The sequence below is a fragment of the Haliotis cracherodii genome, unplaced genomic scaffold, assembly GCF_022045235.1.
Source record: "Haliotis cracherodii isolate W230 unplaced genomic scaffold, xgHalCrac1.p SCAF_9, whole genome shotgun sequence".
In the NCBI taxonomy this organism is placed as follows: Eukaryota; Metazoa; Mollusca; class Gastropoda; order Lepetellida; family Haliotidae; genus Haliotis; species Haliotis cracherodii.
The window spans coordinates 45,846,387-45,867,081 of record NW_027266343.1 but is presented as its reverse complement, the minus strand read 5'-3'; the positions used below and the strand labels follow the sequence as shown (position 1 = coordinate 45,867,081).

The window sequence follows — 20,695 nt, the reverse complement described above, 5'->3', positions numbered from 1 at the left end:
AACCGTGCGGGTAAAATGGGTTTAACGCAGCTTTGAACAATATTTCAGTTACATCACAGCTTGTCAGTTTAATGTGGGAGGAAAGCTCCAAGTGACGCAGGTCATGGGTGTTACCATGACGCTGAAGCGTACGAGGAAGGTAAAGTGCGCACAGGCCAAGGATCATAATCTTCCCTCTTTGGAAACAAAATTCCCGAAGCTATTCCTTGTTAAAGCACCCTTTAAGTAGACGTCAAACTACCAGTGCAGACTGTGTATCTGTGTATAATCCATCACTGAACGAGCCATGTTTCGGCCATGGAGTGTCCTATACACGTTTATTCCAGTGGGACTATGTGACAATGCCACTGTCAATATGTTCAGGTGGGACAACGTGTATATCACTAGGATTAGCAATTATTCATGCCGATGGTTTTTGCCACATTTCACTTGTGAGAGCTCATAGGAACCTAACAACCTCTGGCATTTCAGGCAGCGCTGAAGACAGCACATTGCATTTACATATCCTTCCGCTTAGATGCGGCTTTGAAATATTCTGTAATGCGCTCGATGATGTATCGAAGTAGTAGTGATAAAAAATGTCAGTTTTCTTTGAAAAATAAGTTAGTCCCAGGATCATTGTAATCCTTGAACCTTTGAGGATTTTTCTTACAAAAAAAGAGCTATTCCCAACACCAGTTATTTTTACAAATTCCGCACTAACAGTACACATGGGTAGTTCAGGATGTGGAGGGATGGTGTGCTGTTTACTTTGTAGATACGCCGAGGCATAAAGAACCGTCCTGTATTCATAGTGGCGCTACAGCTACACAGAGCAGCAGTATCGGTATCAGAACAATATCAACAACTTTCCTGAGGACATCGTTAGAACAAAATATTTGACATGAAATAAATCAAAGAAGAAAAAGAGAACAACAGATAAAATGTCACATAATTTGCTTTTGAAAACCTTAAAGCGTATCGGGTTCATGTTTCTAATAGTTTCACCTAGCCACTGGATTTCACTGCAGTGTCTTTAGAATATTCTACAAGAGCCTGTATTTACGTTCTGGTGCCAAATATCATTGAATTCCAGGAGTTTGTCAAATCCATAGCTCACACTTTATAGTACATTAATCAAAGAAGAAAAGTAAAAAAATGATAATAATAATTTGCGTTTTGAAACGTTAAAACATTTGGAATAACACAAGTTAAAAAACCGAGACAAATGTAACACGTTCATATATTTAACGATTACACCTGATCAGTAGTACAGCTGTGTGAAGTCAGGTGTCTGAAGAATTTGATAAAGATCCCGTGTTTACTAATACTTTCTGAGGCCAAAAGCCATTGGATTTCAGGAGTTTGTCAAGCACAGAGCCCACACTATCAGGGATGCGAATGCGACGCGATCAGATGTTTTTGATTGCTTCCAAACACGAACAATTGAGTTCCGATGTTCTGTAGCTTCAGAAAGCATGTCCTGGAGAAACCAGGAACCTGGAAAATGAAAGCCACATCCTGGTAAGCAACCAATCCTCGCACAGCGTGTGCACGTGCATAATCAGCTGATGAGCCTGGGAATCAGCTGATGGTGCAGAGAACTGAATATCGCACTGGCTTCACTCACCGTTTGTGTTTGATGTCTTGCATTTGATGAAACGATTACATGAACAGACACAGATAGCGTACACCGACAGGATATATCTGTGACTTCGGAAGGCCAAGGATCAGAACAGTATCTCTGGTACGGAGTCGTGAAGTTTATTTGGCTTTGACGTAATAGGTAGAAATAATAGTGTCGATTTAATGTCAGCTCATATTACGCGGAGTTGATATTTTCCCGGAACAAGGATTTTTAATACATTAATCAGAATAAAAAGCAGCTGTTACGATTGATCATATTATTAATATCCGTGATTGATATTTGTATAGATACTGATAGAATCCAATACGATAAAAAAATAATGTGTGCAACGATATTAAAATGCTTCCAATAAACACATAACTTACTCAGTGGAAGTACCACAATACATGTGGTTTTATTTGAGGTAAATACGTAATTCAACATCAAATTAATGTTTACTTTACAGCAGCATTACACAACGAATATACAGTTTTTGTCAAGACAGTCGATTTGAATCTTGAGTCGAATAAGTAAACGACTGTCGTTATTTTGTTCTTTAAACGCCGCACTCAGCAATACTCCAGCAATATGACACCGGACTGTAAATATTCGAGTCTCGACCGGGCAAACAGTTATTGATATTGTGTGCAACGATCCACGCCGACGAGGTACGATGACACGCAATCATTCAAGTCACCTAGCTTGATCCTCCGATCCATGAAGACACCCGTGACGTCGAGCACAAGTTTCTGGTGAACCATTCTAACCCGAAATTCTATAGAAAGGGTCTACGTAGAACCACATTATCAATACTACTAACCATTGCCAATGGGTATATTATTTTAGCACATTGCATACCGTGCAAACACCACAGGAATAAGTATATACACTGTACATTACGTAGTACCAAAATACCCAAACTGTTGCCAATCATCTTAGCACAATGCATACCGTGCATGTTTAATTAAGTATGAACCCGAAGGTATTCGGGAAAACATGTAACTTGTTTGCTGCATAGCTGTGAACATGTTCTCAGTGTCGATAGTAATTACACTGCCCGACGTTGTACGATGGCCAGATAACAGAGACGAGAGTCTTGCGTCAGTCTGAAGGATGTAGAAACTCACACAGGGACACAGGAGGAACGTCGGAGCAGTCAGATCTGTAATGAGTCTGTCTAAGGTCTGATAACATGGAGAGGTTTGCATAGAAGGAATAATCATGGAAGCAGTTGGATATGGAAAAACCTGTTACAGGGTAACTGCTACAAGACGATGTTTGCCATGATAGGGATATTTTAAAGTCTCACATCAGAGTGAAAGGAGAAACACTTTGTGAGATTACCACTCTAACACGACAGGGATAGGTGTCTGCACTTTGTATTTGTTGTTATTTGTCATGGCATATTATGACAAGAGGAATTGTAAGCAGTTATTTTCTGTATTACGTATGAGAGGTAATAATCGTATGCAGAAATGAAGTGCTCGAGCCTAATGACAAATCATTTTTGTTCCGTTCAGAAGATGTTCGTTAGACATTTATCATCGTGTCTTATTACAGAAGCAGACAGTGCTGAGAATAACGTAGGTCTGCGTTTGAGTATTGGAATACGACTGTCGTTGTGTTAGGATCTCCTGGGGTGAGTGAGTGAATTGGTACTCATCCTGAATGAGTGAGTTGGTGTAACAGTCCGTGTAACACATTTGGTCACATCGTGACGTGTCAGCTCCATATGCATGAAAGTCAATGTGACAGAGGTCGTAGCGAAACCCGCAGTGAGGGTACCGTCGTTGAAACCAAGTTGGAGTTTTGGATTTGAACCAGAATATTGACAAAGCCTGTCCTTAACATTTAACCGAGGAATTGAAAGCACCTCCCTGAGGCAAGTGGGTGAATTACATTTATAGCCGCATCAGCAATATCATATCTATTTTCAGCTGTCATTAGGAAAGTATGCATATTTCAACCTGACTTCCTTTTACAAATATACCTTCATTTCCGTATAATACAGTGTGCAGGGTTAGACAGATTTTACTTTATAAATTAAGGAGAGTAAATTTGTGATTGTAATATTGGTTCGGAATTGACAGAGATCCAGAAAAGTCCGGGGTTGACAGACTCCAATGAATATGCATGAACCGTCCTTCTAGTCTTTTGTTTATATATTTATGTTAAAAACACTCGTTCAATTCGAAGCAAATATGACGCCAAAACTGTATCATAAATCATATTGGAATTCAAACTTGCCCTTATAAAGCATCGGTGGTGAGAATTGCATTTGTTATATTCAGTGAGAAAGCTAACTAGTTCAGAAGGTTTGTTGACATGAAACTTGTGAAAAAATATTCATTTTCTAAACGAACCACAGCATGTTTCTATTAGTTCTCATAAATAAATGTGCATATTGTGCATAGTTTGCCGATCAGTTTTTTTATTCATGCACTGATAATCAAAGCAACAACATCCGATCAACAAACAGAACAAAAAACAGAGACCATTAATAAATTAAAAGCCAGAGACAAATAGGTGCAATTCAACAACACATAGTGTGCGGCTGTTGAAAAGTTATAGATTACCCTCATTACGTCGGGAAACTATGGATTAGTCAAATGGAGAAACATGTTCAGCAATTATGCTATTTGAATTGTTAAGGAAATCTCCGTCAACAGACCGTATCGCCCGCAGCGGTTAAACAAGGTTCGAATTTATAAACAGCTTCCCACTGTATTTTATAGTCTCTGTATTTACGTTCATTGGGAATCAAATGCATGAATTTGCTGCCCAAATCTTGTAAGATAATAAAATAATCGTTTCTTCTGTTACGAATTGCGGTTTCTTGGCAACAACCTTTAATTATTGAGTAATCAGGGTTTTTCAGAAATGTCATGCTAAGAAATAAACGTACACGAATATTAAAGTGATGTTGGTCCAGAATTCCCATCCAGCGGGTGATTCATATGAAACGTCTACATTTATACAAAGGCTATGATATGTAATGATTCGTTTATTATGAAATGTATTAATCCAGACGATATAAGAGAAAGATGCTTAACGGGTTTCAGTGTACAAAATATCATGATACAAATACGTTAGGCTTTCTATTGAATACACTCCGGTTGACCTGATTTGACCATACGCGAACACCTGGTATCGTTACTTCAGGTGAAAAGTTGACTTGCCGTTGCATGTGTTTGTGATGGGTACCATCGGCGGGGTAGGATACGTTCACCTTTTCCCGAACTCCTGGCATCATTACTATCTGATCATAAATAAAAGCGACAAAACCCATTCCATATTCATAAGAAATCTCGTTGAATGTACGATTCCGACTATATCACGAGCACGCGTATAAAAATTACTATCCAATAGCGATGATACCAGGTGTTCGCGAAAAGGTGAGTGTATCCTGTCCAACCGGTGGCAACCGTCACAAACACATGCAAAGGCAAGTAAATTGTTCACCTGCAGAAACACGGGAACCTATGGTACAAGTAAAATTAGGGAATTGCATCGGACATAATTTTGGTCACTGATGCGTCAAATTTGAAAAGTTTGGAAACCTTTTGAAAGCTTTACTGAGCTTTAATGTTGTAGCATTGATAAAACAACTTCTGAGCAAGAGTTATATGACGCTCTTTGAAATCTTGGGAGAAAGAGAATGCTCGATTGTGCCTGAAAAGATGTGGAATGTAGACACCAAGGGACACATGCTTACATAATGAAAAGTCGCAATCATTCAACGGATTCTGCTTTTAGCAGAAATTTCTTATGATTATGGAAAGGGTTTTATCGTTGTTATACATCATATGCAAATATACCTCTGCAAGATAGTTCTCGAAAGTAGATGTACGAACAGCATTTCACCACTAGAACAATTAAACAATTTAAAAACATCTTACACATTTATGCAACGGTAGCACATAAATCACTGTAAAAATGTGTCTATATTCTTTAAACATCTAAATTAGCAGGACTTGATATTTTAATACAGAAAGTCACGACGCAGAATATCAGTAATGAGTTTGGTGTATACAAACACGATTGGATTCGAACCAGGTATTCAGTTGACAAGCGTATGCTCTAACAGTGGAACAAACCACTGCCTATATAACGCCTGCTTCAACCAGTACCACCTGATCTCGAGGCAGCAATAGCACATTGTCACTAAAGTACTTCACGTGTACCTATACAGACAGCTCTGTGTGCTTACCTAATCAATAACAGTTACTGGTGACAGTTCTATAACACACATGCAATATGCATACAGCTACACCAGGCATTACCATACCACCTGACTCGTACATGTACGCTAACTATATCAACGACATGTATTATATGAAAATTAAAAACATCAAAGAATGTTTCACCAGCACAAGACATATGAATAAAACAGCAGACGCTAATCCAATTATAACGTCGCAATGATCAATAATGTTAAAACAATGTCAAATTGATTAAAAAACGCTCCTATACATCATCACTAGGATAACGGTACATTTTATATCCCTCAGAGGCAAACACATACACACACATACACACACACATACACACACACACACACATACACATCGTGGTGAATATCTCTGATTGGTCATGATCATTCATACAGCCCGCCTCAAGATTCCTTCTCAGATATAAAATAGATCCAGAATCCTCAACTGCAACACCCTCTCATAAATAAGTGAGTCCCCGTTAACAGGAGACGACAATCACATAATGAAATGTACCACAGTAAAGTTGAAATCGACAGCTCATTTACATGGAAATCAATAACGAATTTGTGAAACTTACATCACTCGGGCCGGGGAGGGACTGCGGAATGGTCCCGGGGTACACCTGTGTGAACATGACCCCCTAAGTGTGATACACCTCTCGGCAGCGTCAGCAGCAACACTGTGTCGAGCACGACGACGCTGTACGGTGTTGGGAGACCATCATTATCCTCATACAGTATTCATCACCAATACCTCTTAGTAGTGACGAATTTAACCTTCGTCCTGCTAAACCGGTATGTACCATGTGACGGCTACCGCCGCAAACATTGTCGTAAAACAAGTGAATTATTTACATCTCTGGGGAATGTGTCATAGGTCAATATGTGCATTAATTTATCTCCAGGTCTCGGTTAGGTGAATCTGTTCAATTAAGAAATAGATGCAGTAGCTGTTATGTGGTTAAGCATGATTGTTATGTATAGTTGATTAATGGCGTTGCGATCGTTAGATCTTTCTTGAAACGCACTCCGCCATGAACATGCAAACTACAATGCTGAAAATTAAATCGAGTTTGGCTAAACTGAAAAGAAATGACGGGACCATGGATATGTAAATATCAGCATGGGACGAATGTTATTATATCAAAACAAATCGCCCTTGATATGAATAGAGATCATATCAAACCATTGATTCTAGACACGTGCCTTTCAGCTGATGTGAAAACGCAAGGTATTCACTGTATTCATGACGAAGAGTAATACGTAATGGAAAAATTGATTGATAGGATATTATATCAATAAAGCTTTTAGATGAAGCACAGGGACAATGTCAAACCCATGATTATGCCTCCAATCCACATAACGGTATATGTAATGACGGAGGTTCAACTAGACTCCGATTGAACGTTAACAGGTTGGGATGTAACACTGTTACAATTGTGGGTTATTAATGAGGATTTTTCATGGCAATATTGATACAGGATAACTGTTATGGTTTTATTGATTGCTACGACATGTCAATAAACACGTAGTTTATATTGTTTAGCAGACAAGTAGACCACACAACGACACTGAAATAGTGTATAATGATCATGTATAATGGTTTAGCTGTCATAAATATGACATACGAGAAAATTTGTTTGACTTTTGAAGTTGTCATGATAATAAATACAACAAAAAACGACATCTAATATAGGTTCGTAGTATAATGTATGATCATTTGAATCTACTCTTGAGGTTATGGACATAGCAAATTACGTCATACATATAGATATATTCGCACGTAACAAAATATTAACATTTGAAAGTACTGTCTTGGATGTTAACGTTATAACGAGATATACATCCTTTTACCAGTCCTGCCTTATTTCTTGAAGGTATGACGACGTCAAAGTACGACATTAATGTAAATAAAGGTTCGTATGTATAACCTATTCGATGATGCCACGGCTAAGGTTTATTAGCAACCTTAAATGTGATCCAAGTCGTTCAAACAGAACTAACTTTGTATGTGAACTCAAATTGTGAAATGTATATCAAGCTAACTACAAAATATGTTCCCGAGTACACACAGGCAGTATCTCAAGTTCGCACAAACCTCCATCGACAATATCTAGACCTAGATTTAAAACGGACACTTAACTGACTGCATAGTCCCTCTTTCGCCCATAATAAGGGACTTTACCTTTATAAATAAAGTGATCGGATCAGATATATAATATATAATTAATCAGGGCATTAAATAAAGGCCAGACGCAACAATATATTGATTCACAGTCAGGGTTGCTGACATTTCTTAATATATTGACGTCACTATAACGTAACACTTAACGACATTAGTTTAGCGTTCGTACCTATTTGTTGATAACGAGTAAACCTTATCTTCTGATTGATTCATAGTTGGAAGATATGTTTGGGTGTTTAAGTCTTTATTTCACATAAAACCCATTACGACAACATATAGCATTAAAGTATCAATGACGCATTGGCATACCATACAGATAGTAAACAAAGGAGATGGAGTGGTAGTGTTGGGGTGGCAATAACGGTATTGGTAGGGGTAGGGATAGTGGTATCGGAAGTAGCGGTAGTGATGGAAACAGTGAATGTGGTGATGGTAGTCACAACGTAATAGTTATAGTGATAGTGGCAGAGGTAATGTTGTGGTAGCGGTAGTGATGGAAATAGTGAATGTGGTGATGGTAGTGACAACGTGATAGTAATAGTGATAGTGGCAGAGGTAATGTTGTGGTAGCAGTAGTGATGGAAATAGTGAATGTGGTGATGGTAGTGACAACGTGATAGCAATAGTGAAAGTGGCAGAGGTAATGTTGTGGTAGTGATGGAAATAGTGAATGTGGTGATGGTAGTGTCAACGTAATAGTAATAATGATAGTGGCAGAGGAAATGTTGTGGTAGTGGTAGTGTGTGTAGTTATTTCAGATGGCACCGTCATGTCGATCAATAATCATGTGTCCTTATGCGATGGCTTACAACCAACAAGCTCATCCTTGTACACTCTTGAAGACTGACGTATCAAGAATCCAAATGAAATATAAATAGTGCAAACCCTGATACAATACATGTAATAAATTAAACAATGAAAATAATAAAATTCGAAACAAAGACAGGTCATTTTGAAATCTTAAAGCCTACTCACCATAGAACGATACACGCGTCTTTTACACCCCATAATCCAAATCCGAATAAACGTATCCCATTATTTGGCTACCTCTCGTATCTGGAACAACTCACTGTCGAATACACAGCAGGAAGTGCTCGCCTTGAGATCCTCACCTGAGCTCACAACCGCCGCACACCCCTGATACTGGTAATATTTTCCTCCCGACCATATGCTTCCCCCCAAAGCACAAATGATAGTATTTTCAGCTTTCTCTCAATGGGATCACCTAGACTACAAGCACCATGCATGCCTCTTTAGCTGCAAGAGGCGGGATGCAGTGAAAACCATCGCTACACGATGGTACAGCCAAGCCTCACAGGAGACTGTGAGAATATGACATACAACATTATGAAAAAATTGGTATCTTTGAGCAGGTGAAGCTAAGGATGCTATTTTGGATAACACCTTCAGTACATCTGATGCAGTTTGATATGGTATGCGATAAGAAATTCTGTAATTTAGTTCTTGCAGAAAGTTCTACCGTTGGATAAACATACGGACATAAAAACATGCAGATCGTAGCCACTCAAAGAATTCTTGGACAAAATCGAATCCCGAAATAATGAAAACTAGCTAAAATTGATGCTATGTCTAGAAATACTAATCAGATATGTGTCAAGCATACTCATATTTCAAACAAGAATAGAACCACTAAGAACCCACGAGTCAATTCTGGTAAGTCCCGTCTACACAGAGACCTGTGAGCTTTAGTCGCTTGAAGCTTGTGTTGTAATTAGAGTAGCGAATAATGAGACGTTTGGAAAATTGCTTGCTATTTAGAAGGGAAACATGACAAATTGGTAGCAGGAACAACAATACTGCTCGCGAGGTGTATTTCCGCGAGTGAGAATTAACGGACAGTCGACTTGTTTTTTCAGAAGACGATACCGAGATGCACAATGCTCACTGGCGTCAGGGTGTTTTTGCAGGCAAGGGGTAATGTTGAAACCAGAACAGGGAACCGAGGGATGGATTATAAGGGATTCGTAACAAGAGGCCTGTGCCGAGGCTTGATTTGAGGAAATGACAAATGTAAATCCAGCAAGATATAAATAAATAATGATTTCTTACAACGAAGGTAATAAAAACAAGATGGAATAGATGCCACGCTATTGATGTAAGCTAAGAGTTTGTGCTAAGCCCCGTGTTATTAGAGACAGTTTTGCAAAGGAAAAAACGCGTGAATTAACGTTCTGACTTATTTCCTAGTTCATCGACTGAGAAGTGAAATATTTGGCATCTGTTTGAGTAAATATGTGGTTTAGTTAATCATGTTTGACTTCAAGCTTTTGCTACAATAAACATACATCGATAGGTTTTGAAAAGAACTGTTCTATCATCGAATTAAATTTATATTCGTATAAGTACTTTTATAAATTCGAAGACCAGTTTCCAGTTTAGACTCAGTGAGTGAGTTTGGTTTACGCCACAGAGTGTAGGCTTTATATGTGTAGAAAACCCAAAGTGTCGCATGGTGTCAACGTTGCAGTGCGCCATTCGAAAAGCGACAAGCGGATCCTGGAATGGTAAGGGACGTAACTACATGTATGCAAATAATTATACTAACGGCGCCTTGGCTTCTTGGCAACATGTGTCTCAATCTTACACACATATAAAACACAACTCGGTAATGCAGGTTTAATTAAATGTCGACTGAAGATTTAAACACATTCCCAGAAACCAATATCATAATATACTGAATTTCAAGTAAATACAATTATTTTATATCAAAATAACATAAATTATTATCTTATGACACTCTAAACAGTCCTTGTACATGTACAATGCAGCATCGCAGTGACTGTCATGATTCTACTTTTCATATCGTGTTGTTTTTTAGGGGGTCAGTTGTTATTTAACGCCGCACTCATCAATATTCCATCAATATAACGGCGGTCTGTAAATAATATCGTGCCAATATCCATGTAAACATGACCGTCACTACCAACTACGCAAAATCAGAGCCGTCTCAAAGAAATGCAATTTTTATCTCCGAATAATGATATTCACCATTTCAAAATCTTGTAAGATAACTCATGTTAAATAGAACATTTGCCTTTTCCTGTGGAATAACATGCTTATCTCATCAAGAGACGTGCAAGGTTTTCAGGAGTGGCGCTGAATCTATGTACCCTGACTGTCCGGGTAGTTGATCAAGTCAATTAACTGGTTTTGTCTGGAATCGATTATTGACAGACACACAGTAATATTGCTGACTAGCATAACGCTTCTTATACAAATGACACAGGACATTTACGAAAAACCATTAAAACGACAAGCAATAATCTGCAAGCACCACAGAACCCATGAACATTTAACGTGTGTGTTCGAACAGTTCCTGTGAAATACGCCGTTTTCTAGTTCAAATAAGTACTAAACAGACGTGTTCCCACACCAGCAACACGAAGATTAGCAGGAATAAAAGGATATTGGTAATTATTTATTCGAATCAATATTGGTTTAGTCATCAAGTCATGCATGCAGGAAGAATTTCGACCAGCTGTAGGTGCTGATTATCGCTTTGACCATAGGCAGTCCCGCAAAGTTAACCGCTCCAGAGGGACATGTAGATAGGTCTTTAGACAAGCTGGTGGTACCTTGGGAGTCAATATTGCCTTCTATGCCGTGGGAACATTCCATGGCCTTGAAACACTTACAGACCATTCAAGACATCGATTGTAAATAATGAGTTGACTTGGTTTGTTTGGACAAAAAATCTAATTTTCTGACTTTTACGCGGTTGAAATACAGCCCATTTGCTTACCACGAACGTTTCTTGAATATTTGATATAGTTTATGTACATTGGTGTAGGACACGACTCTTGCTTTCTTACACATGGATTGTCAATTATGTGTTGGAATTTGAGATCCCTCACTGTCATTCATGTAAAGCCTATTTTTTCACTTTTAACGAGGGGCTGTTGGTGAGGTTGGTAGTTAAAGCATTCGCTCGTGGCGATGCCGATCCAAGTTTGATTTTCATTGCGGCTACTCGTGAAACATGATGTTGCTGCCATGACTTTATAGAAAGGAATAAATTATTACACTCAATAAAATATCCGGCCCGACCGTTATCATCATCATATCGACCACCGGTTTGTCCACTCCAAATGCCACCACGATAAATATGTGTCTATTAGCGCTGAAATGACGTAATTACTTTCAAGTTCGCCCAGTGTCGTAGGCATGTCTGTAATTATTATGATGAACATATTAAAATAAGAAATGCAGCCAAGAGGAAGCGCTGCCTAGTCAAACCCACCCAGAACCTTTCGGAGAATGTGAAGACTCTCCAGCATTGCAGCCTTCTGTCCTGGTAGCAAACCCAGGTACTCTCCCAATGTCAGTCAACAGATTGGGAGGTACCAAACCTAAGGCACCTAAGGTACTTGGGATGCAAGCGTGAGATTTCGAAAGCGAGGTTCGCATTTTTTCCATGTTTTTCCTAAATCTTGTGTTGGACAATCTCATTAAATTCATTGCATAATTTACATTTCATATTTACAATTTGATACCAAATCACACATCTTGAGCAGCAAACAGAAAACCTTCTGTTTCATTTTTCAGGCCAGCCGACTTCATCCAAGAGAAGTACTCTGCAGGGTTACTGAACTTCTCAACACACTGCACATGAACTCGATGAAGTGGTCGTTCAGATAGCCTCTGCCTGAAAAAGTGAGTCTGGGACGATTTGATATGGCACTTCGCTTGGTTGACACTCATATCTGTACCGTCCACTAGTACAGAACCATCAACAAAATCAACACTGACATTGAGATTATGTCCCACATACTTGACTCGTTTAAGATAACTGTGGAATGCCTTGTTTTCATCATGGGTCTTGACATGCTTCACAAGAGGACCATGAGCCAAATACATGTGTGCAAAAGTGCACAATACAATTCTATCATGAAGAGCCTCGTAAATTACTACTACTACTACTACTACTACTACTACTACTACTACTACTACTACTACTATTACTACTACTACTACTACTACTATTACTACTACTACTACTACTACTACTACTACGGAACACCCCATAGACGCATCAGCAATAACCGTGGGTGTGAAAGACAGTTAAAATACTCCTCAAGGAGTAAGCAATGCTGAATATTACGAGGAATTTACAAAGCTGCGCTGGGCTCTCATTGCGAGAACGTCGCGTTAGCTCTCAACAAGGGGTTTGTGATGGGCAACCCTGCACTGCGCTATCGGTGCGAGAACACCGCGATAGCCGTCAACAAGGGGTTTTTGATAGGCAACACTGGACTTCGCTCTCAGTACGAGAACATCGCGTTAGCCGCCAACAAGGGGTGTGCGATAGGCAACACTGCACTGCGCTCTCGGTGCGAGAACACCGCGTTAGCCGTCAACAAGGGGTTTGTGATTTGCAACTCTGTGATAGGCAACACTGCACTGCGCTCCCAGTACGAGAACATCGCGTAAGCCGTCAACAAGGGGTTTGTGATTTGCAACTCTGTGATAGGCAACACTGCACTGCGCTCCCAGTACGAGAAAATCGCGTTAGCCGTCAACAAGGGGTTTGTGATAGGCAACTCTATGATAGGCAACACTGCACTGCGCTCTCAGTACGAGAACATCGCGTTAGCCGTCAACAAGGGGTTTGTGATGGGCAACTCTATGATAGGCAACACTGCACTGCGCTCCCAGTACGAGAAAATCGCGTTAGCCGTCAACAAGGGGTTTGTGATGGGCAACCCAGCACTGCGCTCTCAGTACGAGAATATCGCTTAGCTCTAATTAACAGTATTGTCATAAAGAGAGTCAGACGACTACAAAACCTAGACGTGGTTCATGTGATTGTATGTGTACGGTTTCTCCAGTTAACTATATTACTGTCGGGAATTCATCTAGGCCAACTGGTTCTGTTCGCCAGGAGTTCTACATCCATGCTAATTGTCATGTCAGATGGGAGAAGTATGCTTCAGAAATTGAACCCATATGGGAGTTGAACATGTTCATTCTAGTTAATGACTGAATGTATTAATCATTGTAGTACCCTGCGCCCTACTTTCTAGGTTAAGACAAATCTATATTCACTTAACTTTACTATTTGCGTACATGATTTGAAAGTATTGTTGGACTGACGAGTGGATTAGTTAATGTCAAAATTCAGGTCTTAGTGGGGACCCTATGACTTAGGTTTTAAAGTCCATGTCAACGCTATTTCAGGCTTTTCAGGCATGTCATGGCAAGGTAGGAGTGAGTGAGTATGGTTTTACGTAGCTTTTAGCAATATTCCAACAATATCACGACGGGGGACACCATAAATGGGCGTCACACATTGTACCCATGTCAGGAATCGAACCTGGGTCTTTCGAGCGAACGCTTTAACCTCTGGGCTACCCAACTGCCCCTGGCGAGGGAAGAAACCCTAAAACATCACTAGAAGTCGTGGAACAAATTGAGCACGGGTATAGTGCAGAAAAACGAATGGTTATAACCGCGTATGATTCAAGATTCGAACCAATGGAAAGCGGATCTTGATAAGGGAGGCAACTCTGTACAGTGAATGTGTGACCATTGGGGCACCTGTTATACCTGGAACGAATCAGTTATCCTAACCAGGTTAGTATATAATCGTCACACAGGAAGACAAGGTCCTTGTAAGCCGATCCTGATGCATTGCAGTCAACTTGTCACTTAAAACACAATTTCCCATCAACTGACGACGTCTAACACTAATATAATATGCATAGATGCACCACAACACAATTATCTGTTACCAGAGAAACCTCGCTGACCAGGGCGGTGTCGCTCCCAGTGAAATCCACAATAAGAAGGTTCAGGGTTCAGATTAACTGGGTCTTACATAACGACGTTCCACATAACCCACATTGTGAAATATTTTGCACAATACATATCAACTTTTATTTGATATTGTCTTGGAATGAAAAAGGTGTTAAAGATTTAGCAATGCTACCAACTTATATTTTCTATGAGTTCCTTCAAACCTGATGCTGACTCGCACATTCATCATGATATCATACAACAATTCTGGTAACATTAACACCAAAATACATTACGCCAGCTTTCGAAATGATGTGATTAATATACATGTATGTATATAAAGAAGGTTAAAGCATTTAAACATATTGCAGGGTATTTTTAATGTGTGCTGGCCCTATGGAGGTTTGGAGAACATGGTTTGAATGCACACTCCTAAAAGAGATCGCCGAGAGATGAAAAGCACATAAAATCTCCAAGGTAAATATCACCGAAACTCGGCGTTTTATCATAATTTTTTTTTAAAAACTATGATAAAACCAGCCAGTTCGTAGCTTGCCTCGTGTATTGATCGTCTTCTAAACATGCATATGCCAGGCCTCTCCATGTTGGAACGTTTGCAACAGTCATGCGAGTGTTTCATTAATTATATACCAAGAGCATCGAGATAACTGTCCCGGGTTTTCCAAGGACACACAAACGCACTAGTGGTTAATGAAATTCATGAGTGCAATTTCTTGTAAAGGGCAGAGGAACCGAATCGCCATATCAATACAAATTGCGTAACTGCTTCACTCAAATTAACCCCCTGCTCATCAATAACATAAAGCAAGTTTCCTTCGTAACATCATATGTCATCGTTGTGTCTACTTGACAGAAAACCATAATTCATGTAAATGCAGTGATATGTCCAGGGATATCGTGAGGATTCATTGATGCCTGTTTAAATGTTACTAATTGACTCGTGCCTTTGGGTATCGTTGTATTTAGAGAAACCCTGCCTTCTCCTTTCTCATTTGTCGTCTCAAACCCTCAGGATGTAATTTAAGGGCCTGGCTTATTTCAAAGGGATTGGATATTATGTATAAATGTGATGTTTTAACACGCTGATCAAGTTCTGACCCCTGCAACTTTCAAATACAACGTCGTGTTGGCATTACTAATCTATTCTGCCATCAAAATCCTTGGTTGAAAGCTTGGCGCTGAAGCTGAACAATTTTAACGCCCATGCCACAGATGTATTCAAATTGGTACGTCCGTACCTCGTAACATGCAGCTAATGTGAAGTCAGATACCATCCAACATGAATCGCTGCAGTGACAGGAAATGAAATTTGTTCTTTCTATTTTGTATTTTTATTCATTCCACAAGCTTTGCTTGAACTCTCAGCGTGTTAAATTGGGACTGAATTTTACCGAGGCCACGTGACCATATCCCACGTGGGTTACCATGGTTTCAAGATCGAATCACTCACACTCACACTTATGAAACTGCAGTGTAATTACTCTGTGTTTGGAGGTTTCAAACGAATTTCATGTTTTATAATTTGACACTTTGTTTTCGCAATTTAGACGAAGACACGTCCTCATCTAATATGCAGTCGCTTCAGGATATCACATAACAATCGCTCTAAAACATCCGCTGTCAACGCAGTGTTTTCGTCTATCTTTGTGTAGTGTACGTGTGAAGACATTATGTATTGCAAGACACAATGAACAATGATGATAATACACTATACAACACGTTTGATCTGATGAATATTTAAGTGTAAACTTAAGGTCGAGGAATTATTCAAGAGATAAACCGCATGAGCTGATTAGATTAAAAGACAAGAAACCCGCTCCATATGTAGTTCCATGTTCATCCGATGCGTTATAGGAGTACAGGGTTTCTTCTTCATAAAAGCTGGGGCAAGGTGCCTCAATTCGTTGTGCGCCCCCTGGGCACGCCAGAAACCTATGGTTGTGGATTCGAGTCCCGGTTCGCCCCGATTATGTTTCTTGGTTTGTCAGCACCATACTCTTGGGTTTCAAAGTGGAAAACATCTGAGACCTGCATCACTTCGGTTTTTCCTCTCACATTAAGCTGACACGCCGTGATATAATTGGAATACTGTTAGAAGAGGCTTTAAACCCAATTCACTCATCCACTCAACATAAAAGCAGGGAACAAATATGTCTCTAATGTTGGGAACAATTGCGTTTGAGAATTACGTTCCACATAACCAGAGAACAGATGCGTCAGAGGGTCATATACCTGCTCACCAGCTGCAGGGACTGTGGTATTTTAATGGTGCGTCTAAGTTGGATTAAGATGCGTTTGAGAATTACGTTCCACATAACCAGAGAACAGATGCGTCAGAGGGTCATATACCTGCTCACCAGCTGCAGGGACTGTGGTATTTTAATGGTGCGTCTAAGTTGGATTATGATGCGTTTGAGAATTACGTTCCACATAACCAGAGAACAGATGCGTCAGAGAGTCATATACTTCCTCACCAGCTGCAGGGACTGTGGTATTTTAATGGTGCGTCTAAGTTGGATTAAGATGCGTTTGAGAATTACGTTCCACATTACCAGAGAACAGATACGTTAGAGGGGCTTATGCTTGCTCACCAGCTGCAGGGACCGTGGTCTGTTTATGGTGAATCATAGTTAAAATCAGATGCGTTTGGGGATCATATACAATCTAAATTAGGGACAGATGGAATAAAGTTTAAGCATCATATCCAAGCTCAATTGGAAATAGTTACATTTAGGAATCGTATTATTAATATGAACATATGCATTCTGGGATGAAGTACTAAATTAGAAACAAATGTGTAACGGAACTGTATACAAACTGCGTTGGCAAAACATGCGTTTAGGGATTAAATTACATATAGCCAGATGTCAAGGCATTTAAGTATGATCACATTCTATCTGCTCTGGATAAACTGGCTGCTGGTAGGTTGAATGTCAACAGATTCATCTATCCTATGATGACAAGAAGCAGTGATTCTAGGGGAAACAGCAGGCTACTTCAGAACAACCTGTCCACGAGGCGTTACACGTAAACTGAAACCGGAAATTATGCATCATCACTTTGATAAAGGGGAAGCCAGGGCGACATCAAAAGTTTGTTTCTGATATCACCAAACGCCTCACTTTGTTTCGAATAAGCAGGAGCCAAAATGTCTCGGGATCACATAATGGAATTCCTCAGGTATTCATGATTGAATATCTGTCACAGTAGATGGGGACGGCTATGCTTCATGGTCCCATGTCCATTTCCAATCACAGTCTAGATCGATGCATTGTGTGAAACTGAGACAGTGTTCCTTTGAATTTGGAATAATCGTTATTTTTTATGTTGACAAAAACATGCACATTGTTTCAGGAAGCAGGCAGACAAGACGGTGTTTGAACGATTTTTGTTGCCTGGACGGTTATTTTGGTCAAGTGTCATCCCCTTTTAGAAAGTAACAAAATAAAAAAGAACAAGAAAACACTAAAAATCATTACACCAGGCGTTCGCGAAATGATTATGATGCCAGTCGGTACAAAAAGGTAAAGGCTCCAGTACAGTTTGCTCAAATTAAAATATATCTGTTGCAAAATAGTTTTTTAAGTCATCTGTGAATGAAGACGTTCTGAAGGCATGCAAATCAGCAGTTGTATTAGCGAGGTGATAATCATATAGAGATTATGGAGTATGAGGTAACATACATGTAACTCGAGTACAACAGAGAAAATACAAAGAACTTGACGATTAACCCAGACAAGATCGAGGTTGTTTCGAACTGTGCCAGATTTTCAAGCTTACTAAACATTGATAAGACAATTCTGACAAGTCGCTATGCCTCGTCAGACATAAGCTTCATCGTTATGATACGACTTCAAAGTATTCCGCCCGTAACGGACAGCCTTAAGTAGGCTTTACGCAGAGAAGTGACAGAAATCCTAGGATTGAAATTGCTCCATCGAACTGAATTAGACTTGGGGATATTCTGAAGAAAAAAAATTAACCGGCAATTCTTTGGAAAAATTTAATCAATAAAGAATTTGCAAAACATTTACAAAGATTAGACATTTTGCAAGCATTTTATGAAAGGTATTATTAAGTGATTAGTTTGGACTTCTGAGCACCGGGATGCCCCGAAGGTGAGATTGAATTCATAGAAACGCAGAGAACCATATGTTAAGTAGAAGATTCACACGGCTTAAATAATCTAAATACCTTTACTTATTTTTTTACTAACTTTTCTTGTCAAACGTGGAGGATGAGGAGAAGTGTTATTATAAAACCTAGAAAACATGTCAATATGATTTCACATTTTCGGATGGCTGGGCACAGGTGGCACAGTCGTCTAAGGCGCCGCATTTAGATGAATTGTGTCTGTTAGGTGTGCTGAGCTATTATCGTTGGTTCGAATCCTACACTCCCCCCTGGTTTTGTTCCTTGGTTTTTCATCACCATATCGGTGCTGTCGGTGTCAACAAAGTGGTAAACGTCAAGGCCTGTGTCACTTCGTGCTTTCCTCTCACATGAAGCTCAAAACGTCGTGATATAACAATATAACTAAATACTGTTCAAAGAGGCGTTAAACCGAAAACACTCACTATTTCCACGCATGCTACTGTCTTAGATTTTGAAAGGTGTCTATACAATACATAATAAACGCTTGAATTTTGAAACATTGCCCTTAGGTTGATGAATACTAAGAATAAATGTTGCTCTAAATTGATTCTTCTCATTAGTTGCGCATCTTGGGCACGCCAGAAACCTATGGTTGTGGGTTCGAAACGCGTTAGCACCATACCCGTGCTCGTGGTTTTCACAAAAGTGGTAAACGTCTGAGACCTGCAACACTTCGGTCTTTCCTCCCACATTAAGCTGACGCGCCGTGCTTTTACTGGAATACTGTTCACGTGGCGTTTAACCCAACTCACTCATTCAATCAATGATATATATATTCCAGCAGCTCCAGCCTTTGGTGTCTGAATTTCATTTTTCATTTCATCTATTGTGGTACAATCGAGCATGTCCGTTGTACCATGGTTACACACAACGTCATACGACTCCAGCTCAGAAGTTGTTTGATCAAGGTTACATCATTCAAGGCCTCAATGAAGCTTTCAGAAAGGTTTGTGGTAGACATGTGGAGAACATTTCCAAATTTGAAGCATCAAAGCCTGAAAATGATGCAATGCCTTATTTTGACTTTTTAAGGTGAACAAGTGACTTGTCTTTACATGTGTTTGTGACTGGTGCCTCCGATAGGATAGTATTGCGCTCACCTCGTCACGAATACCTGGTATGGTCACTATTTGATAGTGGTTCCACGGACCTATATAACCGGTTATACAAGTCCGTGGTGGTTCATAATCACATGCTCATAATACAGTTGGAATCTGATTTTAGCAGATATTTCTTGTGGTTATGGAAAGTGTTTTTTTGCTTACATATATTTGTTCCAGCACGACTGACTGTATATGCATTGCATGTCTACATCGCAGGATCCCTTGTACCAAATAATGCTTGTCATAAGAAAAAACCTAATGTAGACCAGATGTTTGTAGGCAATAGATGACCCGGCGTATGTGTCATCCTCCTCCAATCGTGCTGATCGTTAATCGTGCAGTCGTGATTGTATATGAGGGTGATGGTTTTCTGTTGGTTCTTTCGTATTTTTCATAACTGTCGGGTTTGACAGATACCGTTTCTTCCCATGTTTAAATATCTTATGCACTTTCAAATGAAATACAAAAATCACAATGTCATCAAGGCAAGATAATTTTGTTCTAGATTATGTCTAAAAAGTGAATTGATTCCATCGAGATTTATTAACATAAAAAACCTACAAATGTTACTTATTTGCGTTAATGAATATACATGGACTAATATGCAACATCATTGTCTATGGCAGTTATACGCTGTGTCCTTAGGTTGAAGTAAA

General features: G+C 39.5%; 1 protein-coding gene across 4 annotated transcripts in view; it reads right to left on the bottom strand.

Annotated features, from left to right (window-relative positions):
• The window catches only part of LOC139452339 (endothelin-converting enzyme homolog), a 237,480-nt gene that overhangs the window by 145,342 nt on the left and 71,443 nt on the right, over positions 1 to 20,695 (bottom strand). For 2 of the 4 annotated variants that reach the window (XM_071233776.1, XM_071233778.1), the window contains exon 1: positions 6,398 to 6,494. The exons of 1 other annotated variant lie outside the window; for it this stretch is intronic. In XM_071233776.1, the coding sequence (XP_071089877.1) occupies positions 6,398 to 6,454 (57 nt within the window). In that variant the 5' untranslated portion in view covers positions 6,455 to 6,494. Of the gene's footprint in view, positions 1 to 6,397; positions 6,495 to 8,979; positions 9,190 to 20,695 lie in introns of those variants that run through there. One more of the 4 variants, XM_071233777.1, reaches the window with a different exon arrangement.